Below are 27,108 nucleotides of genomic sequence, written 5' to 3' on the forward strand. Positions count from 1 at the left end.
ATCTATGTGGCTCCAGAAAGGAGAAACTGCTGTCACCAAAAATTCCAAACTGTCCTGGTCACCATCTTTCCAGTTTCGACAAACATCATATAATCTTTCATGTGTGGACATCTATAACCAATATGTCTTTGTTCAGGAAACTCAGAGTTGGTTCAAAGCAAATTTTATTTGACAAAGTCACAAAGCAACTAAGCCCATCAAACATGTTATACAATCTCCTTCACGGTATGCTTTGACAGTCTGGAAAATACCTTTTTGTATGCAACGCTCAGGTTATAGCCACTAACAGTGTTTTGAAGGAATCAGTTATTCTTCCATAGTCAATACAATTGTTTTGTTTTCTAAGAATTATACTTTGTACATGATTTAGTTTGTGCCAATGTTACCCCAATACTGGGGTACGTAGGGATGGCGGAACATTGGAATGAGTTTTTGGGACGGGGGGAAAATGGGCCTCATTTTTGGGACGGCAGGGGACGGCCAGGGGACAGTGGCAAGGGGAGGATGGGGCAAGGAGGAGTGTTATATAGTATACATGTAGAACTTGAAATGCATGTTATGAAATGATGTTTCAGTAGAACATACCAAATTAAAATACTTGAACATAGCCAAATTGGAACATGAACTAGAACCATTGAAACATTCAATATAGTTACATATTACACACCCACTAGTAACATTCAAAAAACAAAAGTCAAATAGAAATCCAAGACCCCATACTAGCGGCAGCATTGTTGCGGAATGGCGAGGTGGGGGTACTTGGGTACGTGAGCACCCGGTGTGGGGATGCCTCGGGGACGGGTACTTCGAAGTTTGGGAGGGGGGTGCGAGTCCCCGTGTAACACTGGTTTGTGCACTCCAAACCATTTGTGTCATTCCATAATCTAAATTGTAAATAATTAAAAGTATTTTGATAGACAATATGACTGTCTTCTTTCAGCAAGGTATTGTATTCTCAAACATCCATTGGGCTGACAAGCAGACAGAGAGCTTATTTTCCACAAAATTGGGAACTCCTTTATTGTTGTGAACAGAGACGAAACTAGATCTCAAGCAAACAAGTTTTGGCTATTAAGAAGGTCTCTGTATAATAATTCGATTGAAACTTATATAGTTTCCAGCACTTCATATGTACTATTTTTCCAAAATTTATGAAGGTTGTTCGACAGAAAAACAATTGTATCAAACATTAAACAGATTGTCTCTATGATGATGCCTTCATAAAACTATGCTGGAATATTTCTGCAGACAAAACTGAGACTATGCACACAATAAAATATGTTTATCTATCTTGACATCAATGACAACAAGATGATCAGCACTTACTCTATACTGACTGTGTTTGTTTTCCTTCGTGGTGATCTTCACTTATATTTTGGGTCTGTTTATGTGAAGCTCAACTGTAATCACCAATCACCCAATATCATCCTGTCCTTCTTGTTAAGCTTGCGTCATCTTTCGTCATCTCTTTAGATCTGTTGCGTCACTAATTGTAAAGAGCCCAACCTGGCTCTAACTGGCTATGCTGAGAATATAATAATGTAATTGTTTTATGAAACTATACTTTTCTTGTATTTTTGCATTTTTTCAGAGATTATGCATTTTTTTGAGTTTTGAATATTAAATACTGAAATGATACTGACATTAAATGTAAAGGAAAACAACTATGAAAGATCACAAATGTCATGGACTCATCTCTGCTATTTATTCTTCTAGCCACAGTAAGCAATTACAATTATGAAACAGAACCTGGTATATATTTTGCTTTACAGAAGAGTTGTTATACAAACTTGGTACATCCTTTCTCAGCCTTCTTTATACTAAACGCAGCTTCCAAAACAATCTGCAGCAGACCAAGAACTCCATGCTGGAAAATATAGTGTGGAAATGCTTGAGAATGGTGATCAGAATGCTGGCCGCGTGGGTGAGTGGTGTTCAAATTTGTTGGGGTTGGGATTGGTAAAGATGCCCAATGTGCACACCACCCCCCTTAATGGTGCTGCCCAGGTTGCAGCGCTGTAGTGCCAGAGATAATACACCAAATTAAGGCATTTGTATTCACAGTCAATAGGGAAATTAAATCCTTCGAACCACAACCAATAATGCCATGCCAATTTGTAGAATATGTCAACGCCAAGAACAGTGATTCTAGGTATTCAAATGCAGATATAATATGTCTGAATTACAGTTGTAATTTGCAAATGATAACAGCAATATGAAATTATCAACTCTCAGCACCAAGAATCATCCTCTAGAAAATTCAGATTGAGTAATTGTTTCAACTCACTATACCTCAGCAATGAATTAAATGAAAATTCCAGAATCAGAATGCAATTCCAATTTGCTATACAACAGCAGCAAATGGACTCTTAGATCAAGAGGAACCAGTCCTCAAGAGAAACACCCTTCAAACCCTCACAAGTGATTATCAAAAAGCAATAGACGAGATGATTCTAATTGCTTCATGAAGCCTCTTTTATAAAGCACCTGGCTTCTCCAATACACCTTTCATTAAAGTTGCTTCATCAACACACCTTTCAAGCTTCCAACTAATTATTTAATTAAATAACTTTCAAGCACATGGCTTCATGAAGACACTTTTCACTTAAGAGGCTTCTCATTCACAATTCCATTTTATAACATGAAATAAGATAAAGTCCTTTTAATAACTAATGCCTCATTCATAACTTATTAAATATGAACCCAATGAATATGCTCAATCCACTGCTGATGAAGATCAACCACCAGTGCCTCTACTGCAGCTGCAAAATTAGAAACCAGTGCAAGATAGACTTACTAAAAATGGCAAGTTTGCCATATAGACCCTGAAAACATGCTACCAGCTCACGAGGGTCGCCATGATGAATTGACTTAGCCTAACTGCAGGAGTATGCTAAAATGGGTACATTACATGAATAAACTTGAATGGTGGCTTTCCAACATTTTGAGATTCCAAGTATGGTTGGACTTTCTCCACGAACAGCTTCCCAAGAACCTTTATCCAACCTCAAGCACTATTGAATTTCAATTCGATGTGTTTTGAGGGCACATTTTTATTTTATTTTATGTTTATATAGTTAGATATACTATGTTAGTTTAAAGGTCAAATTGAGATTTATTTAGAATAGGGTTCTTTCTTGTAACCTAAATTACCAGATTCACTCTTAGAAGGTGGAATTTGAGATTAGGTTTGCTGCAAAGTTGGATTTGGTTCAAATTCGCTCAAAGTTCTGCCACAATCAGGTAAACTCGAAATTCTCTCAAAGAGCCTATAAGAGTTTTGGAAGAATTTGGAAGATTTCTAATTTGGACAAAGGAACCTAAAACAAACTTGGGGCAAATTTGACTGAAAACATCTTTTTCATTGACTTTTTCATAGTCTTTTTGCCAACTAGGTCCTATTTGTGCATTTGTGAATGTAAAGAAAAACTTCTTGCTTCCATTTGTGTAGGAACTTTTTTGATGCTGCATCTCTCTCTCTCTCTCTCTCTCTCTCTCTCTCTGTATGTATGTATATATATATATATATATATATATATATATATATATATATATAAAATCTTGTACATACGAACTCAAAATGATTCCAAACTCAACCAAATTTTTCTTTGGATGAATTTCAGTCTCAAATCTCAAACCCGCATTGGTAGTAGAATCTGAACCGGCAACTAAAACCCGCATTGGTAGTAGAATCTGAACCAGCAACTAAGTTTTTAACGAGTCTATTTTTAAGGAGTCATAAATTGCTATATCATTAAAGGAAAAGTGGGGCTATAGTCTCTATTTTTTTCTTAATGTCATAGTTAACTCATTATCATCTAATTTATCAAAATGCTGTATTAGGTTGTGTTATAGTCCATTGAAAATATAGTATGTAGTTAACGTTAGAAGTATAATATTTTGTTCAAAATAGGGTTCATTTCTCGAGTCTTTAAATGTCAAAAGTAATTATTGCAATTGGGTGCATTATTGCTTGTACATGATGCCCATTTTATCGGGAGAAATATGTTCTTCTCACAATTTGACGAACTTAAGCTTCAAAGTTGAATTTGGTAAGTAGTAAATCATACTACTAGACAATGGAGGCATAGGAGGTTGGAGGACATTTAGTGTCCTTTTGTTAGTCACCAATGATGGGGCCAGTTATTAGGTTTTTGTGGTATTTTATTTCCTAGTATGCAACATGATATGATTTTCTTTTTAGTTGGTTGTGTGAATAAGTGGAACTACACATTGCTTGGGGGGGGGGGGAGAATAATAACTGATTTTCCTTTCCCATTTTGTGATATGTATGTTGTTTTTATATAACTTACCTAATGCTCAAGCATAGTGGCAAACAAAAGTACCAAAGTAAGCTAGTTTATGGATTTTGAAAGGGTTTGTGGGAAAATTCAGAAAATGATATGAGGTGGACAGTTGACAAGTTCTTGTTTATGTCAATGTTTGTGGTAAGTATGCTGAAAACCATGAAAGGAGAGAGACTTTCATTTGAATCAAGATATTGAGCCACAAGAGTTGGTTTACTACAATTGGGAATGCTAAGGTGGAGAATGGACATCGTGAATATTATAAATAGTTTTATAGGAGAGCAATTGGCTATAGGGATCTTTTCATTGTTGGGCTTCTTGAAGTATGGTTGGCCGATGAGAAGTTCACACAAAGCGTGAGCAGGATATGTTCTCATATGTAGGTAATCATTTGCAACATGATCCTGAGAGCAATATGCAAACCTTAAAGTATGTACATATGCATACAATTTTGTTTCCAAGGAGTGTGATGATCTTTCTCTCCATGCCCACGCTAAGGGGGTGTTGGAATTTAGTGTTCACATAGTGTCTGTGAGGCGAAGTTAATTAAAGTAAAATAACCCACTAAATATTAATGATTGTTACTAATATAAAATTATTAGTAGGTTCATAGTTTGTTAAATCAGTTAAAATATTACGAAGTTGTTAAAACAATTCAACATATTTAGAATTTTTTTGGATAGTTTCCAATAGAATAGGATATGTCAATCCTATATATATTGACAAATGTATTGAACGAAGATATATTGTAAGCCTATCATTCAATGCACAATTTTTTCATATGCTTAGATACTTTTGCTCAAAAGCTTTAATAGAACATAAATGAAATATATAGAATCTAAACAGACCATGGTGCATCTAAATGCTTCCAATAAACTTGCACACACACAAGAGAGGAAAAATGTTTTGGTTTCTTTGGTGGCTTACCTCAGTCAAGTTCCTATTTTGGCGTTTCCACTTCCACAACGACTAGATCAATAGACAAATCAAAAGGTAAATAGGTAAAATAATTTGATAGAGAGGATGTAATAAATCCCAAGATGCTCAAAAGTCAAGAGAGATAGAAAGATGTTACTTGATAGGCTTGAGAAAGCCAAGAGAGCTATAGATGTTGTAGCGAATTAGAGACTGTTGTAGCAAGCTAAAGAGCAAGAGAATGTTTAAACCAAGAGAGTGCTAGAGATTTTTAAGAAAGATTTTAAGAGGATTCAAGAGAATAGCCAAGAGAGATTGAATGGAGGTGAAAGGATGAATTCAAAAGAGAGAAAAAGAAATAGGCTTCTGAGTCATTTTTAAAGATCCCAAGCCAGTTCCATTGACTTGGGTAGGTGACAAGTATCAAAATGCTCAAAATTGACATTTGAATGTTAAGATATTGTGGCATGCATGCGCAATACGCTATTGTCTAGACAAATCACACTAAAAAACGACAAGTGGCAAAGGTAATACATGATTAATGCAGAAATGATGCTAAAAGATAGCTGTTGAAAAGGATCTTGAGCATCCTAAGAGGAAGAGGGCTGATGCAAGGGCTGAAATGAGCCTACTCAAATGCTAGGGGAATGGACACTAAAGTGGCTACAAAAGTGTAGGCAAAATTACAAAAGGGGTATGCAATTTTCAACTCTACAAATCCCTAAGCAAATCATTCTACAACAAAGTATTTGACCATTAGAAGTCTACTAGTGATCTCTCTTCCTACGCATTTGAATATTTGTGTAAATTGGTATTGATGTATCAAGTCTAATAATATGCAAGATGGTTGATTCTTATTTATGGTTTGTTATAATTAATTTTTTCCTATGGATGGCAATAGGTATGAGTCCAAGAGGGATGGTAATTGGCTCTTGGTTCTAATGTAGAGGATTAATGGTCTATGGACCCCTAACTAGGTACACCTTGTCATCTGCATTGTAAGAGACACATGAGGCCAAGAGGGATATTAATTGACTCTTGGGCCTAAGGGTGAGGTTTTGTTAAGGCACCCTAGCACACCCCTTTTCTTAGCTTCTCCTATGGTTGGGTCTCCACTAACTAGATATATCTTGTAGATAATTTAGTGTTCTTAACCTTAGTTGCAACGGTCTGTGATTTAATATCTCTAATAAATAAGGATTTATTTTGTGAATTATGTTTCGATGGTTTCTAAACATATTTCCAAGATCTCAACTAGATATATAATGTTACAATTTTTTTTCCTTATTGTTCTAATAGAATTTGTGAATTAGGGCAAAAACTAGGGCATCTATATTGGAGCATTGATCTTGCCATCTTGCAAGTTAAAGATGAATAAATGAATGCATTCTAGTCAATAAATCTAACTGTATGTGTATTACAATGTATGCCTTGTCTTTGCATGTGTTCATGTGTATACTTTGTATATGCTCCATGTCTTCAAACATTCATGTTATATAGGTTGTGTTTTCAATTGTATGCTACATGTATGGCTCCATTTTTTATTGATCTAAAATACAAGGTTAACTAGAGTGAACTTGAAAGATATGAATTTACTACATTTAAGGTCATAGATGTGTATCATGCTTCTAATCCTCATCTTTATATATGTTAAGTTCTTGTTAATGCAAAGAGATGTCCTTGATGGGGTTCAAATGTTGAGTCTAGTGTAGAATAGATTATGGGTATCTCATTAGATAAATCCCCTCATCTGGATGGCAATAGCTACATGAGGCCAAGAGGGATAGTAATCAGCTCTTGGATCTAATGTAGATAATTAATCGATTTTGAACACCTCACTAGATACGCCCTCATCCAAATGGCGAGAGCCATTCATCTGGATGAAAAGATCCACATGAGGCCAAGAGGGATACTAATTGGCTATTGGGCCTAGGGTTGAGGTTTGTTAAGGCATCATAATATGGTCCTTATCTTGCCTCTCCTATGGTTGGACTCCACTAATTAACTACATATATCTTGTGGATAATTCAATGTTCTCAACCCTAGTTGCAATTGTTTATGTTTTAATATCTCTAACACAAAAAATTCTATTTCGCGAATCATGTCTCAATGGTTTCCTAACATATTTGCAAGATCTCAACCAGTTATGTAATGCAACTAATTCTATTTTCCTTACTGTTTTAATCAGAATTTGTGATTTAGGGAAAAAACTAGGGTATCTACAAAAGGGGATGGTAGAGGGGTGGTAGTTGTGGAAGATTGTGACTCTAAAAAATGGTGGACATGATGAAGAGGCGTGTCTTCTTCTTCACTGTGGAAGATATAAAGGGGAGAAGATTTCATTTCAAGAGGACATACAAGTGAGATCAATTTTGAAAATAATTAATTATTTTCACTAGGCAACAATGAGGGTTGGTGACTCAGTTCTCATGAAAGATGGTGACCTTTTCACCAATAAAGGAGAATTCTTTCTAAGCATTGAAGGATCACTTATAAATCATCACTCATGAATCCACAAAAGCAATCATCAATTATCAAATCAAGCAAACAGCCAATCAGCAAATCATTCTATCAAACCAATATTCATATCAATCATTATCCAGCAATATATCAAACTAGCATTCGGTACATCATCAATCATCTAATCAATAATCACTTGCTAATTCCTCAAAGTATACAATCAAAGGAATTCTTTCAACCAATCAATCATTCACACATAAATATCAATCATTCAGCAACAATCCATCAATCAAGTGAAATCACATGATGAAGTTAGATTTGAGTATAATTCAGGAAAAACTCAACACTCTATAATACGCAGGAATGTGATTGGTATGCAATGCAATTTTATTTACTACTTATCTATTTATGAATCTGTTAAGAAGATGCAGCATCATTGGTCTTCCCTCATCAAGTCGGGGAACCCCATATTGGATGGACTAAAGGTCCTGCCATACTTGTGGGCCAAGGGGCCAAATGATTTGAAGACTCATTTTGTGCCCTTGGTCTTGGTTAAGGAAGATAGTCTCCCAGTGTCCTAACAAGAATTTAAAGATTAGTAATTAATTATCTGATTCCCATCAAGCAATTATATCTCAAATTAATGTAAAATTCTAGGGAGATGCAGCAGTACTGGCTCCCTTATCATGTACGGGAACCCTGAGCTGGATGTGCCATGACTGTAGGCCAAGGGGACGAACAACACAAAGTCTCATTCCATGCCCTTGCACTTGGTTGAGGAGAACAGTCTCCCGGCACCCTGTTATGCTTTGTCATTGCATTCCTAATATAATTGGCTGATAAAACAAGCTATGAAATGGATTTATATGAAATTGAAATATTTTGTTTTCAATAAGGATTATTTATGACCATAATGCTTGGTGTAATTATTTACAGTTCTCTCCAAGTTCAACTGCAATTATGCAGTTCATTCTTATAATGCTATTTGTAAATAAAGTGTATTATTTGAATCGTTATTTGTGCAAAAATTATTTATAACCCCAAAAGGGGGATACATTGGAACCTGAATCAGGTTAAAACAGGATCAGGATCTGGGGCTTGCAGGGCATGAACAGGCAACAAAGATTGTATTAAGTTAAAATATCCAACTTGGTTGTGATGTCAAACATCTAGGCATCAACTGTATCGATATTGCGTGGTAAATCAGAAATTTGAAGATTACAACTCATAAACAAGGCAATGAAGTTTAGAACTCTAAATCGCTAATGTGGTCACTAGAGTGTCCCAGAATCAAAATATGCAGACAAATAGATGTCAAAACGCACTTTTATCATCACAAGATCATGAACAGAAGTAATAGAAATCAGTGGTAAATTCTCATCACATAAGTCAGACCTACCATGAGTATTGTGATCCGAGATAAGGGTTTAAGGGGGATTGTCCTGGGATGTTTGGCAAGAAGTGGACATATTATGGCAAGAATACCGAGCCATCTTATTCTAAACGAGGGGATAAAATATTTGTTTCATGAATACCCGCAAAGAAGACTAAATCATTCTAAACTGCATGATGAGATAATCTAGCATAGTTTTTCATTGGAAAATTGAATTTCAAATATATGATGGGAGTCGATGGATGTATAGGAAGGCATAAGTACGAACAAGACATTATTCTGATATATCTATTAGAAAAGGAAGTTTTTAAACTCCTTTAGTGTGAATAATGTGAATAATACCTTTGTGCATCATGCAAATTAGCTGAGATGATAGTCTACAAGTTGCTTTATTGAAAAATTATGGAGATGCTTGCAAGATGATGGACTAGTCTGGACCACCCATAGAGAGAGCACAGAAATCTGGTTTGATGTAGAAAAAGTAGTGAGATCTCTATTTGGAGATATAGATGCTAGCTTTAAGATTTCTAAAGACTTAGTGTCAAGATCTGAGTTGCACCTTGATAGGTGCTTAGAAGTGAGCTAAATCTGATGAAGTTGATAGATAGAAGTGAGCTAAATCTGATGAAGTTGATAGATACAACTCTGTACATAAATTCTATGCTACAGTGTCCTTTTATCAGATATTGCTAAAAAATATTTACTATTTAGAAGTTGACCATGATTTTGTTAGCTCTTCACTTTGGTTTTACTTGTGAATAATTAGGTCCTTTTGTGATATGCTTGAGCTGGTTTAAAAATGCTAGTGTGCATGACTTCAAATAAAATGCTTACCTCATTAAAATAAAATAAAATATTCCATTATCCTTTAATGATCTGCAAAAGGGGTCCCTGATTTAAAATGCTTATCATCATTAAATTAAAATAAAATAAAATTCTCCATTATCTTTTAGTTATCTGTAAAAAGAGTCACTGATTCAGGATCAGGTGATCAGTTGAGATTTCTGGATCTTTATCTTTGTGAAGTAGGTTCAGGTTCGACACTTTTAGAATGCCATATTGTTTGCATGCAGTTAATATGAAACCTTGGGACTCCTGAGTATCACAGAAAAGTCACAGAAGCGCAGGCAGAGAAAAAGGCAGTTTTTGAGAGTTATCAGTACCTTCGGTTTCCACAAGCAGTGGATTTTTAACTGCCAATCTTCCTTAGTAAGGGTTCTAACAGGAAGCTGTAGTTTCACGACTGCTTGTTGCATACAAAAATTGGTTTCAAAGTTGCTCCTGGGCACAAGAGGTGGTTTTGATCAGAATGGACAAGGAGGGAAGTTGAAGGTTTTTTGGAAGCACCCTTTTGGTGCCATTAGAAACCTGGGAAAGCTACATATGACTATTCCACATCTTGGAAGGGTTAGCTTGCTTTATAATCTTCATTTTATGCTCACATTGTAGGGTTTTGAGGTTGTATACTTCGTTGTAGCTGTTATAGCTCAGTTGTCAGGTGAAGGAGTGTGTTTTGGCACCACGTCATCCTACTACTAGGTACAAGTGACTCTATAGTGGATTGAGAAGCTGGAGTTCATTCTTGGTAGAGTTTTTCATCTTTCGAGGATTTCTCCAGGGTATATTTAGTGTATGAACCATTGTCTTTTTCTTTCCTTTGTGTTCATTGGGTTTTACATCTTTTTCTATACATGTCTAACACTACAAATGAATTAGGGCTGGCTGTGTAGTAGAAAATCACATGTATCAGTCATTTTGGGGTCTTCAAGTAAGGCTAGTTGCAAGATATCTGTTGTGGACGAGCTGTTGAGGAATATCTGCTTCAGCATATGGATCATTTTAAAAAGAAGTAAAATAACATTGACTTGCCACATTTTCATCTCCTTACTAATGTTTTTTTTGAAATGTTGCCATTTTTCATACATGCATATTTTAGTGTTATATCTTTGTTTTATTATTATGTTTCTCAACTAGACCTGGATATTATGAATATATATGTTTTACTTTTTTGGTATGGTTTGAGACATTTGACACTTTTGATTGTCTTTTTCTACATATGTATGGGCTGAGGGTTTTAACCTCTATTTGACTGTCAGATTGTATTGGATACAGATATGCATAAAAGAGAGCTGAGTGTTTCCACGGTCCTTATGAATTTTAGCAACTCTTTTGATCCCTATGATGCTCTCAGCACACCTCTATACCAGACAGCCACATTCAAACAGGTTACTTTCTGTTTAAAATTGCTGAATTCATATTAGTGTTTGAACCGTGGACTTTTACGAAGAAAAAACCTTTAAGCAAATAAAGGCAAATTGTTTAATTAAGATGGTTATCTTTAATAGTTTGACTGTATTCTCTGGAAATCATTACTTTTTGGAGTACTTTCGTCTGGCTAAATTTAATTTTTATTTCAAGATATACTATTGTAAATATATCTTCTCAAAAGCAAAGCAATCTGCCCTTAAGGTATATAATACGAACCAAGAACATGACAGTCATTTCCATTTTCCTTAGTCACATTGTTTCCATCCACAGAAAAGAGGTGGTCATTTGGGCTATTAGTTAAAGCATCTAAACCTGTTGTTTTCTACTAATGTGTGTTAGCTCTGAAAAGGTGTACACTTCATTAGGAGGTCACTATCTTTCAAATCATGGAAAAGAGTTGCAAGGAAAGCTCAGAAAGAGAAGTTAACAAGATAAGTACCTCTCAAAAGGACATGTTAAATAAGTGTGTGCTATGTGGTTCAAGGAGAGATGTGAGTTCTGTTCCACTACAACATACAGAATTGAATACTAATTATTTCGAGAGGAAACACTGAATCTCTAACTCTCTCTTGAATAAGTATGCTCATATGCTAAACAATATATCTGAATTATGTGATCAAATGAGACAACCTCAAAGTTATGACTTAACCATGGCCTTCACTCAGTTTTCAGATGTGATATGCTGGTTATCACAAAGAGAGTTACCCTATTCATTTAATGGATATCAACACTTTCAACTCCTCCAAATCAAACAACTTCCTACCAAGTCACTTGCAAAGTAAATAAAGGCTATCTAATTGCAAAAATGTAAGACAATGCTGATGATGGGGTGTGCCTTTAACCAATCCTTGCTTTGCCAAATCAAGTAGGCATAGGAGGGTGCCATCTTCTATGGATGCAAGATCGATTTTTGCACTGACAATATTCATCCAAATACCCTATGAAAGTGCAATCTAAATGAACATCTCCAATAGAAGTTAAGCATTTGCAATTTAGGTCTAGATTAACCTTACACCTTTACTTACAATCAACAGCTACCAAAAGGTATGTACACTAACTTCACCATTAATCACTATTCAACAATATCTTCCATCCAATCTACTTCTACTTCTATTTAACATGAAATGAAATCCTAATCTAAGTGAGAGATGCAAAGAACCATGCAATACTCCAAAATGATTATTTACATCCACCATGAAGACCTATAACGAATAGAGAGTAGTTTGGTAGTACTTTGGCAACAATTCTCCAACATAACTCTCTCTTACAAATGATGTGAGCAAGCCTTTATATAGGGGCCCAATCACAATGAATGACCAAGATTGATTTGAAATCAAGGGCCAAGATTAATCCACATAAGCCCTAATTAGTATTTCCATAACCATAGCTACTAGTATTAAATGCCCAACCTATTACAATTAGGCATTACCATGTAGGCGAATAGAAAATTACATTGCTTTCCAAGGACCAATGAGAAAATTAAAATGCATAACATTTGGATAAGGTGCAATAATAGGTGGACCAATGAGAAGAGAGAATTTGTAGAAGCCAACTAGTGGACCAATGAGAAAACTCAAATGCTTCCAAAAGCTAATTAGAAAAAGGCCATATGGGTGTTGTCGGTATAATTGTATTAACAAGTAATTAATATGTCTGAAGGGGTAAGCAGTTCGAGTAGTTGGATAGTCGCGACGGTTCATAGTCGTAGCCCTTCGACACTTAATATTCCTAGGTACTTGTACCAAATTGCATCATCATTATGTATGAAGGAATAAGATTATTGTGTGGAGTTTGAATATTTGTATGTAAGCTTTTCCATATATTAATGAGAAGATGGTAGTTCTCTGATAGTGCATTGTCTTATATTGTGTTACTTTGTAGCTATCTATTTTATGTGTTGAAATCACATTACCCAAAGCAGTAAATATTTGGCGCCATTGCCAAGACAAACCTGAGAAGTGACAGAATATTGATCGCAAAGAAGAAATAATGGGCCAGCCACTAGATGATGATGCAAGCAACACTTAAGAGCAAGAGGATGAATAGCAAGAACATTTTGAAGGTGAATGGGCATTGGCCTCAAATTTTGTAGCATTATTGTAGGCATTGATTGCAACTCGTGTGAGGAAAGAATTCGCATGAGAAGTAGTGCTAGAAAGTGCTGTGTGGAGTGTCTTTCGTGTGAGTTCGACAATGGACCAAACTTTCCTTGCTCTCTAGAACTGTTGTGAGTAGGTCGATTGTGAAAACAAACAACAAATCCTCCAAGCTTACAAAGAGAACAAGCACCAAAGAAATAGCCGAAGGGAAGAGGAGGAATGGGATGAAACCAGATGGAGGCAACACAATAATTAATAGCCAACCTCTTGAATAAAGAGAGAAATAGAAGAGAGCATTGGAGTTGTGGTTGTAGAAGAGAGCTTTGGAGTTGTAGTTGTAGTTCTATCATATTGTTATAATACATTGTACATAGGTGATGAATTAATACAAAGCATTGCGTGTTCTTTTACATATTATGTTTTGTTACATTCCACACTGTTACCTTATGCATTAAACCTGTTACACAAGGCAACCTTTGAAGAGAAGCAACTAATGCCAAACTTGCTAAATAAGGATAAAAATAGAAAGAATTCATAGACGAGTTTGAGGCTATTTTAAGGGCCAGGAGACTCGAAGAACAAGTAGAATGTCGAAGAGAATTGTAAAGACTTGGTGAAGGAAGGATACTTGAAGGAACCTGCTAGGCTTCACAGCAAGTAAGGGCCTTAGAGATGTGGAGCTCAGTGCCCAAGAAGGGTATTACATAGAAGGGGACGAAGTAGACGATGGAGAAATCAATCACAATAGATTACTAGAAGACACTAGGAATTTGTTGAGGAACCTCATTCTTACCTTGAGGGAAGAGACAAGTAGAGTCTGAAGGGAGGAGGAGGCCGAGAATAGTGGTGCGAGGGACTCTGGTGTCGCCATGAGTGTTGAAGGGACATAGGGGCACAATAGTCAGAACAACGCTTCTGACTCCAACACATCTAGTTCGAAGACCTAGACTACACCCAAGTAACTAAATCTGCCGTAATGTCCAAATTGAAAAAAATACTAAAATTCACAGGCAACGAGAAGCAAGATTGTGTATGCCATTGTAGAACCATGAGACCATTTCGTCTGTCAATGGGTTGAAAGACCAGGATGAGTGGAGGAAGAAATTTCCAGCCACACTGAGCAGGGTAGCGATTGATTGGTACTAAGATGAGGACAAAACCAAAGTGATCACATGGGTTGAACTAAAGAAAGAATTCTAGACAGAGTTTAAACTACTATCGGATGATAATGAAATAGTTGCAAGAATTTATAGTACCAAACAAGCAAAAGATGAGACCATGAGAGCATACAGGCGGAGGTTGAAGGAGTTGTTGGGTAAAATGGATAGCAAACCAACCGAGGGTTTCAAAAAGTGTTGGTTCATTGAGGGACAAAAACCCTCATTGGAGAAGAAAATGAAAATCGTGCCTCTACCATCATAGACTGAAGCATACAATTGGGCAATGAATCTAGAGTGAAAGCAAAATGATCAAGAAGAAGCAACATAGGTTGATATCAAACGATGATGTTTCCTCAACATACATCAGCAATGAAGAGTCTGAGAAGAAGGTGCAAGCTCTTCAAAAAGGCAAGATGAGAATAATGCGGGAGTTAAAATAAATGAAGGCCAACACTAGCCAAGGTAAGGATGGAGATCTTTGGTGTATGTAGTGTAAGGAGGACGGCCATGTGAAGGGGCATGCATCGAAAAAAGATTCTGTTATATTTGCCAGATTATGGGCCATTCTACTAAGGAATGGCCATACAATATGAAGACATGGAGTCAATAAGTGATGTTCACCCAGGAGACCTCCACATCCAGAAGAACCAACCCATAGGGGAACAACACCACTGCTACCAAGATAATAAGCATGGAGGAGGAAACACCAATAATAATAATAACAACAATAACAATAGTTAGAGCCACATCTAATACGATGCTAAGGGGAGATCCATGATCCAATGTCATGCATATAGCTAGCGGGAACATTTCGCCCGCAATTACCCAAGGGAAGAAATGCTTCAATTCTCGTATAGATGGTGTGGACCAGGGGACCACGAGGACACAAGTTGTCCAAAGTTTGGGGTCAACTTGTTGAATATTGAAAAGATGAGCACGAAGGAGGAGATACTTGCAGTCACCAGTGCATAGGTGAAGAAGGCCATGTATTTTGATAGTGTCCCAAAGAAGCAGAGAATGCTAGAGGCGAAGGCCGATGTAGAAAGAGAGGAAACAATGACCACCTCAAGGACAGAGGCCGAACAAAATATCTTATGATAGATTATGCAGATTGAGGTATCAATCAAACTAAAATACTTATTGGACCCAATACTTGAACTCTGCAAAACCCTATTGAATATCGAACTGGTTGTAACCCATATGACATACCAGGGAGATTTTACAGAAAAGCCCATCTAGCCCTCTACCTATCCAATGTTGTTGGCAATGAATAGTGGGACACACTCGACAGTAGTAGAAATGGGTATACTTGGCACCATTTTGACTAACACCATCGTGGACAAAGGGTCTTGTGTCAGTATCCTTACAAAGGAAACATGGAAGAAGCCAAGGAAGCCTACACTATGGCCACCAACCTTCCAACTTGTGGGAGCGAACCAATTTGGCATCAAGCCAATTAGGACGCTAATTGTGTAGAGAGTAATGATTGGCACTCAACCGTTCGTGCTCAACTTTGTAGTAATTCCATTGAAGAAAAAGGGGTATGATGCAATCCTCCGGAGGGGGTGGGTGGTGGCGACCAAGGTAAACCACAATTGGAAACAAAATACTCTCTCCATGGAGAAAGGCAGAAGGAAGTTTACCACCGACCTCAAGATAGAGATGCTAAGCGAGGATCGGGCACCCTTGTTAGAGTCAGAATTAGATGAAGGAAGTTTAGAGGGGAAAGATTAGGGGAAGCGACGAATGGAACCCAACGAGGAAGGCATTATGGAGTTGAAGGGTTGCTGGATGACCTTGACTCAACGAATGACCTCATCCATTAGCAGATGGAGGATCCATTGCAACATGCTTCAGGTGGATGAAGGGTCAGAGAACGACATGTTTTCACCAGTATTCAGAGAATACACTAAAGGAGAGGCCTAGGTGAATGGGGCACTTGCACATCAGTTTGATAAAACACAACCAATTTGGTACAAGGAACTTTCCTTGAAGGTCACCAACCTTAGTGATGAGGTGAACTCAAAGAACATCCTCATAGGTGATGACTAGAACCCCGTTAGGAAAGCAACAATGTTCAAAATTTTCATGGAATTTAAGGTTGTATTTGCTAGGACATACAAGGATCTAAAAGGAGTGCCATCCGAATTGTCTGTGCACTGTTTTCCGTTGGTACTTGGCATTGTACCAGTACAAAAGAGACCATACATGATGAATACAAATTATGCTACAAGGGTGAATGATGAGATCAAATGGATGTTGGAAGCTGGCATTATTTTCAAAGTGCAGATGAGTGAGTGTGTCTCTCCTATTGTCATATCATGGAAGGAGGAGGCGAACCACATTCGAGTTTGTGTAGACTTTCGATGCCTCAATGCAGTCATGATGAAGGACCCCTTCCCCATACTCTTCGTTGATAGTATCCTAGAAGAAGTGGCAGGGCATGAGATCTATTCCTTTATAGATGGATTCTCTAGCTACAATCAAATATCTATAGCTGAGGACAAGTTGAAGACCTCGCTTGTGGTAGAAGATGTGGTTTATGCATATAATTGGACAACTTTTGGTCTATGTAACATGCCAATTATGTTCCAAAGAATCATATTACATATATTTGATAAAATGTTTGTTGGGAATTTTAAAGCCTTCTTGGATGATTGGTCCATTTTTAGTACTTATCATACCCATTTATTGGCTCTCAGGCAGTGCATAGAGAGGTGCAGGAGAGTGCAGTTGGCACTGAACCCAAAGATATGTAGATTCATGGTACCACAAGGAAAGCTGTTGGGACACATCGCCTGCAAGGCAAGATTGAAAGTAGACCTAGACAAGGTATGGGTGATTGTGGCAATGGAAGCACTCGTAGACATTATGGGAGTGAAGTCCTTAGGGCACATAGGATATTACCAGAGGTTCATCAATTTTTTTACCCAGACATCATACTCTCTAGACAAGTTGACACGTAGGGGGAGCCCTACACATGGGAAACCGCGCAAAAGGAAGCATTTCGGGACTTAAAGATACAACTAGCAAGAGCACCAATATTAGCCTATCTGGATTGGGACAAGGAGTTCCATGTGCATGTGGACGCATCAAACTTTGCCATAGGGGTCACATTGGTGTAGGTGGGAGAGCATGGGCTGGATCACCAGATTTGTTTCACTAGTAGGTTACCGTCGAAGGCAAAGAAAAAATTTAGCATGACAGAGAGAGGCCCTTAGGATGATATATGCAGTTCAAAAATTCCAGCATTACTTGTTTGGACTGCATTCACTTTTTATATAGATCATCAAGTCTTGATGTATTTGTTCAACAAACCTATAATACAAGGTAGAGTAAGAAGATGGTTGTTATTGGTGCAGGAATTCACATTCACCTTTAGAGTACGACCGAGGAAGAGCCATGCAATTGTCGATCAGCTTTTCGACATCAAGTTTGGCAAACTACCTAAGGGGGTGAACAGTGATTTTCCTGATGCACATTTGTTTCACATTGCCATATTGCTAGCGTGATACACAAGCATCGACGGGTACCTATCCACGCCCATTTCTCGAGGGACATGCCACCTGGTAAAGAAGGAAGTTGGTCTTGAGGAGTAGGACATTTTAGTTGATCAATGGATTGTTGTACAAGATGGGGCCACACCAGGGACTATGGAGGTGCGTCATGGAGGAGGAAGTCTCAAGTGTGCTTTTGGAGGTGCATGAGGGTCCAAATGGTGGACATATAGGACCTGATACTATGGTGAGGAAAATGCTACTCGTAGGTCGATGGTGGCCCACATTATATAATGATGCTAGATAATGGGTCATCGGTTTTAGCACATGTTAGCGGATTGTGAAATCATTGAAGCGAGACTTCATGCCATTGAAGGACTTGATTTTATAGGGCCACTGAAGACTAGTAGAGCTAGGAGGTGTCAATATATTATGATAGCTACAAAGTATTTGACGAAGCGAGTGGAGGCATGGGCCTTGCCAGACAACTTGGCATTGAGTATGACGAGGTTCATATATGAACAAATTATTACAACGTTTGACATCCCGATGAACTAACAAGTGATTGAAGGGGCCACTTTGTGAATCGTGTCATCTGGTTGCTCACTACTAAGCTCAAGATTTTCCATTACTTGTTAAGCCCAAATGACTCCCGAGCAAATGGCTAAGTAGAAGCTACAAACAAGATATTGGTGTTGGTGATATACAAGTCATGTGGAGTGGAGCAAGACAATATGGAAGAGAAACTACCGTTGGTCTTTGGGCCTACTGCACAACATACAAGGTGACTACAGAACAAACACCATTCCAGTTGATGTACGAGCAAGAAGCTGTTATCCTAATCAAGTTAATGTTTCCAAATTTGAGGAAAACCATTGAGAACAAATTGTTGGATATGGAAAGCGTCCATGAGAGATTGTGTACCTTAAAGATATTGGATGAGTGTAAGATGATGATGCAGTGGGCCATAAGGGTCGCAAAACAGAGGCATAAGACATGGCACAAAAAACACTTAAGGGTGGTTCGATTCACTCTAGGACAATTGGTATTGAAGTACAACGGGAGAAATGAGATCAAACCAAGAATAAAGTAAGCTGGTTGGTCCATACAAGGTTCAGGAAGTTGGTGAAAATGATACTATCAAATTGTAGACACTGGATGGATGGGAGATCCCGGATGCGGTGAATGGGTCTAAGTTGAAGAGTTGCCACAAAAGATGAAGGCAACAAGAAGGGCGACCCAAGCCAAGGAAGGCATCACAAGGTAAACAAACGAGGGAAAAAATATTAAGTAAAAGGAAAAAAAATTGAGGACACCTATACAACTGTGGACAACGTGAGAGGCACAACTGTACAGTGGCTATCATTGCACGACACACCATACGGTGGGACTGCACGGTGGGCATTGTGCATTGACCTTTGCATGGTGGGCCGTAGGGCATCGTACAGTCAACCCCAACCTCTGTACGACAAAGAAAACACCGTCAGGCAAAGCAAACACCATTGAGGTAGTCAAGATGTCGTACAACACCAAAATAGAGGACTTAAACAACCTCATTGTATGGATGTTGGGGTGATCAAAACACAAGGGCATAAAGACAAACAAAGTACGCTCAAGAAGAAATTAAAAGACTACTTAAGTATGGGAAGCCTTTGTACGAGATGAAACTAGAGGGGTCACTAGACAAGTTCATATGCCTTGCGGGTTGTCGAAAATTGCCAAAAGCCTCCTTCATTTCATGCTGCCATTGGAGAACGCAAGGCGGTAGTCAAAGTTGTGTTGTTTTTATGGTGCAATTGTGTAGTGTTTTAGATTTGGATGATTTGAAGGTTAGTGTGATGTTTCCATCAAAGGAAGGTAGTATTTTGTGGGTGCTCAAAACGATTGGTGGAGTATTGTTACGAAGGATACCAACGTGCATATCGTTCATTATAAATAGGAGAGTACAAGGAAATTTTCTTAGCCTATTGCTAATGGAACAACTATTGGTTACAACAATAAAAGGTTGAGCAGTGTGTAGTACTTTTCATCGAGGAAACTTGTAGAAGTGACACTTTGAAGGGCAGACACATTGACAACAAAGGTATTGTAGAACCATGTATAGCCTAACCATTTTTTTTGCTTATTTTACCAAACGACAACCAAAAGACAGTTATGATGGATTCCGGGAGAAAGAAAGATTAGAAGGCACAATTACAGGCATCACAATTCAATAGTTTTGGCATGAGCAAGGACGCAAGAGTTTTGCCTTCCGGTGTGGAAGTTGTAGGTAGAGTGGATGCAAGCATCAACAAAAGGACAAAGCTAAGGCCGAAGGTGATAGGGTAGTTTCAACAAAAAGAGGGTGTCACACCATAGACTATTGTGTTTGAAGGGCTTAATGGGTAATAGTGCCAAAACTGGTGACACAAGACTCTTAATACAAATTTGGTGAAGCAAAATCTCAAGAAGAGATGAAGTGCACTGGGCTATTCAAATGCTTGTATTGCATTTGAGATTAAGGCTCCTCTTTGTGTGATGATTGACACTTTTGACACATTTTACGCATGAGTACCTTTGAGTATCTGGGGTACGATTTGAGGGTTTCTTTTATGGCAATAGACTTCATGGGAGTATTTGCCATTCCTGGTAGGAATAGCAAGAAGATTGATTGAAAGGATAAGAAGATGACACATGAGGAAAAAGAGTATTGGATTAGGCTGGTGTCATGAACTCTCACAGTGGGTGAGTTGAGTTGGACTTAGTAGAAAAGGCCTCCAAGGGTCGAGGATGAAGAAGTCGTTCATCACAAAAGGGTCATGGCTTTGTATCATGGATGTGGTGAAGAGTCGACTTACAGGATCTAGCCGAGCCTCAGACATTGCCCTTTTGCAGATTCTTTTGATGAATGGCAATAGGAATGACATAATATATGATTGGGCGTCTTTGTTGGCCGAACACATGTATTTGAGTTATTTGAGCTTAGTTGAGTTAGAGGAGTTGGGTCATGCTCTTAGCTTTTATTTCGAGCTTCTAGTTTGAGCTCCAAGAATCCTGGAGGGAGCCTCTATTTATAGTAAGTCACCTTGTTAGGTTCATTCATCATCTTTCATCATCAGGATCACTTTGGTGTTGTCAGATTTCGATTCTGATGATTCTTTAGTTGTTTTCGCAAGACGGGTGAATTATTATTATTCTTCTAAATATGTTGAGGTTGCTATTTTTGTTGGTATTGTTGGTTGGTCACCTCAGTATCATAGCTCGTTGGAACCGGGATGACAAGTTTTAAATCATGGGAACAAGAAACAGTGGCCTTGCATGTGAAAATAGTAAGTTATGGTGGAAAAAGTCATTTTTGGAACCAAAAGCAATTAATAAATTATATTAATGACACTTTATTATATTTTAATGTTGTGTAGAGAAAGCTTCTTAAGTGGAGTTCTTTTGGGAAACTGGTGCCATTTGGAGATCATAAATATGAGGACTTTTGATGAGAAAAGCATTCGATTATTTGTTTATCTCTTTGCTTGTTGTCTTTGTGACAATTCCGAGTCTGTGTTTTTGTCAGTGTAACCCGGGTGCGTGCACCCGGGTCAAAACCCCGGCGCACCCGGTGTGCGTAAGCACCTGGTGCGGGTGCGTCACGCACCCAAGTACCCCCGCCGGGAGTTTTTCTGCTGCTGCACCCCCGTCGCACCGGTCAAGCACCCAGGGGGGACGCAGTGCTTGGGTGCTTCCAGGGTGCTTGGGTGCTTGGGTGCTTCCTGGGTGCTCGCGAGGTGCTTCCTGGGTGCTTGTCGAGTGTTTGCAGGGTGCTTCTTGGGTGCTCGCGGGGTGCTTCCTGGGTACTTCCCGAGTGCTTGCAGGGTGTTTCATGGGTACTCACTTTGATATGGCTATGATACATTATTATTATTTCATTGTTTCATGCTATTCAGCTCATTGTCATCATGAGCATCTTTATGATATATGATATTCATAGAATCATATTTGAAGAATGAATTTTGAATCTTGCATCTTGAACTAAGTTGATTTGTTAAATGGTCATTAGTAATGGTTATGAAGTTTCAAGTTTCAAGTTTGAGCTTATGGTTTGTGAATCACATTTCAATTTTCTCTTTTCATTGTATTCAACTATATTTGGTATGTTAATGTTATATAATATATTGAAGTATCATTTCATAATTAGCATTTTCAGTCATATATATTATATATATACTATGCAACCCCCTCCCTCCACTCCCCCTCCTCCCCTACCCCCCCACCCCACCTCCGCTCCCCCACTGCCGCACCCCCGCCGTCCCCAAATTGAGGCTTTTTTTTTTCCCACACCTGAAACTCGTCCCGACGTCCCCCCGCACCGCCGCACCCCCGTGCCGGGGTAACACTGGTTTTTGTGCCCTTGCTGAAGTATAAGGGTTAGGTTTTGAGTTTATCTTGCAATTTGCTGCTAAGGTAAAGCAAAATGTAATTGCTTCTCTACTGTATCTACAAGTTGATTGAACAAGTGTTGAAAATTGGCTTCTGGAGAACGAATTGAAGGCTGAATGATTAATTTTATGCTTCTACGTCTTGGCTGGGAGTTCAATATGAGTGTTACAGGGCTGCCGTTTCACTATAGGGCAGCAGTTTATCAATTGCAAGGTCATGTTCACCTAAAGAGGGTTTGTGTGACATTTCTAAGGGGTCGTGTTGACATTTTCAAGAGCTCCATTCAATTTATATGGCCTGCGATATATATTATTGGGGCTGCGGTAGATTCATATTGGACTGCAAATTAAAAGTCAAAATCAATCTATATTTCCAGGTTCTTGGCATTTTAAATATTATTGTTGCTAATATTTGTTTGAAACATTGTTGGTAATGAATTAAAGCTACAACAAATCGTTTGTCTTTCATAATTATATAATTGCACAGTTCGTAGGGCAGAATTATGAATTAATGTTGACATTCATACAAACTTCTTAGTATTAAATTGATCTGAAATTGTAAGTGCCCAATTGCATTCTCTAGTGTAATTTCGAAAATTAGATTATCAAATTTGCAACAATAATAGTAAAGACTGCTAAATGTTTGACGAAATATTAGACTATTGTTAGCAAAGGAAAATTGATGGTTGTAAACTGCTAATCACAAATCAACCTAGTCAAATCAATAATAAGTTACAACTAAATCAAATCATGCCATTTTTTTACCTAGCCAAAGTTAAATAAATGATAGTTGTAACCACACATCTGGATTCAATGTTGCTTACATCACAATAATGCATAAATCATAAATCATAATATGTTATTTTTAATATAATATCAATAATAAAGGCCCAAATTATTGCATGTAACAGCAAAATCATGGGGCAAGCAATATGCCTATGCTTTATCTGGGGTTTTATTTCTTTAATCATTTGACTCGTAAAGGATGTTGAGCGTCTCACTTAACAAATCGTACTGAATCCATGCACATTTCTTATCTAACTTGGTTGTTCCATTGGGATTGACTATAACCTCATGGCTGGTTCCGTCTTGTACTTGGTTGTCTTCCAACGATGAAGATGCATGGTATTATGCAAAAAACCCTTCTCTCTCTTGGAAGCAGATTTTGTCTTCTACATAAGGCTGTTGTAATGTCCCTTCCTTAAGCAATTCAAGCTATGACATAGGTTGGCCTAAGGGGTTCCCACAGGTCAGCATAGTGATTTTGGGACCAACCAAGGGTTGTAGAGCTTAGTAGGGAGCTTTATAAGCTGTTTTGGACTATGTTCCTCCGAGTTTCCAGGATGGGGACGATAGGGGACATAGGGATGGGTTTTTGGGACGACATTTTTAAACTATGCACTGAAATTTTAAACTATGCACTGAAATTTGCAAATATACATGTCATTCATATGAAACTAAGCACAATGCATCTCATTTAAACATTATAGAACCTTAACATACACCATTTGAATGCCATCTAGGAAATAATAACCAATTCAGTTTTCAATTGTCAATATGCATATTAATATGTGAACACAAATATAAGTTTAGCAGTGAAAAACAATATGCTGGAGGGCTGCCATAAAGTTTCATCATCATGTTCAAGTTCAACATAAAAAACAAATTATAAAAAGATGAAGCAGATTTCTGCTTCTGCTACCATGGAAAGGTCTGCATAGTATGGTGGTCAAAGGGAAGAAAAGGGGGGAATCAGCCAAGAGTAGAAGACTTGGTGGTGCAACCAAATGATAATAACTTTGGCTTGAATAAATTGCAAAGGGACCTTCATAGAAGGGAAAAAAACAGCCAAGTGGTGTGGGCATTGGCCAAAAGAGGTATTGGTCAAGTAGAATAGGAGAGGGGAAATTGGGGTTGAAGAAACGAAGAAAAACTGTGGGAGACTGCATAAAGGAAAAAGACAGAGCTTGAGAGAAGGGAAGATACATTGAGCAGCAGTAAAGGATTGTGTAGAATAGAGAAATATGGGAGAGAGCAGAAGGCCATTTTTTATAGTATGGTATAGTTATGTGTTGAGAGCTTAATCAAATGATGAGTGTATTCCAGTATGTCACAATCTTACTATGTGTCTGCGAGTTCAAATAGAAAATGGAGAGCCTTTGTATTGTCAACAGAGATTGGGTTTGAGTTTCATGTTTTGAAAGCAAGACAAGTTTTGTGTTGCATCAACAAAACTTTGAAGGTTGACTTCAATGAAAAGGTCTGTTTCATGTCACTGACATGTAAAATGTAACAAATCAATCTTAAATGAGCAACCCCAAGAAAAGATCAGAACTGATTACATGATGGTAGATGTAAAATGCTTTGCCTCCTCTACCTATAAGAAGGAAAATAGTTTTTTTGAGGCAAAACAAACTGAATTTGACATTGTCAAGAAGACTCAAAAGAAATGCTTTGCCTCTACCTATAAGAAGGAAAATAGTTTTTTGAGGCAAAACAAACTGAATTTGAGGTTATTATTGACTATAGCACTGCATTTTTTGTGTAAGAAGGAAAATAGTTTTTTTGAGGCAAAACAAACTGAATTTGAGGTTATTAACTATAGTACTGCTTTTTTTTGTGCTTGTGAGACAATACATTAATAAGAGGTGATTGTAAAGATAGACATAATACATACAAACAAAACTATGTTTTTTTTTGTTTTGACTAGCAAAACATTGGGGGTGGATGTCCATCCCCAAGACGGTCGAGGGATGTTTGTGACGTCCCCATTGTCTTGGGGACGTCCGTACAGCCCCAAAAATTTACTCAAACATCCCCATGTTTCCAGGATGTTTCTTGTCGATTTTGGAAATTTGGGGACGGTTGGGGGACATCCCATACCCGTCTCCCAATCCTGGGGACACCCCCGTTTCCAGAACTTGGTGTTTTTGGGCGGGGATACATCCCTGGGGAACGTAGGTTTTTGACACTTTGAGACAATCTCCTATTTTCTAGGGATTGACAGCAAGTAGACTGAAACACATTAGGAGACTTCAAAGGTCATTTTGGAGGCTTTGGTTGCAATTCCTATCTTTTAGGGAAGACCCCAAAATAATAGGAAGGTTATTAGTTCACTTGCTCTATTTAGACATCACTGGGATGACATGTGCATCATTAGTTTTCAATCTGGGATGGCCAAGTGAGGTGATTTGAATAAAAACAAGTATTAAAGTGTTTTCTTGATTATTCAATAAATTAAAATAAAGTGATTAAAAATGTCACTTTATAATAAATTAATAAAATAATAAAAGGATTCCATGTCTAGTGAGATAAGGTTATTTTAAAAAGGTTGCCGTTCAAGGGTATAACACGACTTTAAAAAATGAGTTATTGAATGCATTATGAGCTTGATTTCGATTGGCCTTCTTGAGGAGACTTTATTATTTTTAAAATTTGGATAAATAAACTTTATTAAAATAAGGAAGTGCAACCCTAAAATCAAATTAAGGTTTTAGGCAATAAAAGAACATTCAAGGTAGCCATTTGTTTATCCATTCCTTAATTTTTATAGTTGAGCTTTGAGCTTGAGCTTTGAGGAAGAATTTGAGCAGTGGGTTGAAGCTCTTGGGAATGAAAACTCCCTGAAGATTAGAAGGTTGGATGAAATGCCGACTTCCTTGGAGGATTGAATTCATCTAGAATTGACCATCAGGCAGATTGACAACAGTATCAGGTATTGATTCAGTTTGCTGCAGTCAGAAGACAAGTTTTTGGGCAGATTTCTAAAGGTTGGGATCATATCTACTAAGCTAACCATGGCCATTTTCATTCTCTTGCTCCTGTACACCTTGAATTGGGTGTTGGGATTTGTGCAGAAATTGCCAGATTAGAATGATTAGCAGGTCAGTTGTGAGATACATTTAGACATTTGGGAGTTACGATGGATCAAATTGATGCACATTGAAAATGTTGTCGGTAAAGTTATAAAATAGCCGACAGGAAGATTAGCATGTAGTCAGTAATTATTATGTAGCCGACGAGTAGAATTAATTATTTCCGAATGGGCGTGACGGTTGAGTCACCCCTTCGGAATGGTATATGTACACCGGCCAAAATGGATTTTGGATGATGGTTGTAATCATCATTGGAAGCACTATGTAATCTCTTCGGCATATATGCGAATAATAAAAGGAGTACTACTGTGTTACATGTTCTTGTCTATTTACCCCATACGGTAAACATTTGGCACCATTGCCCCATGGACTTGGAACGAAGGCAGGGGAATGAAGACTAATGCCGAATCAGCTTAACAAAAATAAGAATAAGTTAAAAGAAAAAGATGAAATACGCACAACACAAGGGAATTTAATTTTGGTACAACAGGCTGAACGTAGACGGAGGTTTCAGCAGATTGCCAACGGACATCGAAGCACCGAGGAATTGTTGGAAGAGACTCGATAGCAGTTGGATTTGGTGGAAGAAGCAAGGGAGGAATTTCTTAACTTGTATACGCCGAGGGAAGAGAAACTAGATGGAAGGGAATTAACTCGCACGACTCGAAGTGCCGAGGGAGCACGAGCGTTGAGTGAACTCTTCGTTCGTGATACACTTCCGGAAC

The 27,108-nt window shown here is 37.9% G+C and overlaps 1 protein-coding gene across 4 annotated transcripts in view; it reads left to right on the top strand.

The window, feature by feature from the left end:
- Nucleotides 1-27,108, top strand: part of CBL (cystathionine beta-lyase) — a 247,253-nt gene that overhangs the window by 49,924 nt on the left and 170,221 nt on the right. For 2 of the 4 annotated variants that reach the window (XM_089807761.1, XM_089807760.1), the window contains exon 3: nucleotides 11,172-11,300. In XM_089807761.1, coding sequence (XP_089663887.1) covers nucleotides 11,172-11,300 — 129 coding nt within the window. The remainder of the gene's footprint in view (nucleotides 1-11,171; nucleotides 11,301-27,108) is intronic. The other 2 variants (XM_089807759.1, XM_089807758.1) reach the window with 1 other exon arrangement.

This window comes from Cupressus sempervirens, chromosome 10 (genome assembly GCF_028749045.1).
Source record: "Cupressus sempervirens isolate cs-2001-9-10 chromosome 10, ASM2874904v1, whole genome shotgun sequence".
Lineage (NCBI taxonomy): Eukaryota > Viridiplantae > Streptophyta > Pinopsida > Cupressales > Cupressaceae > Cupressus > Cupressus sempervirens.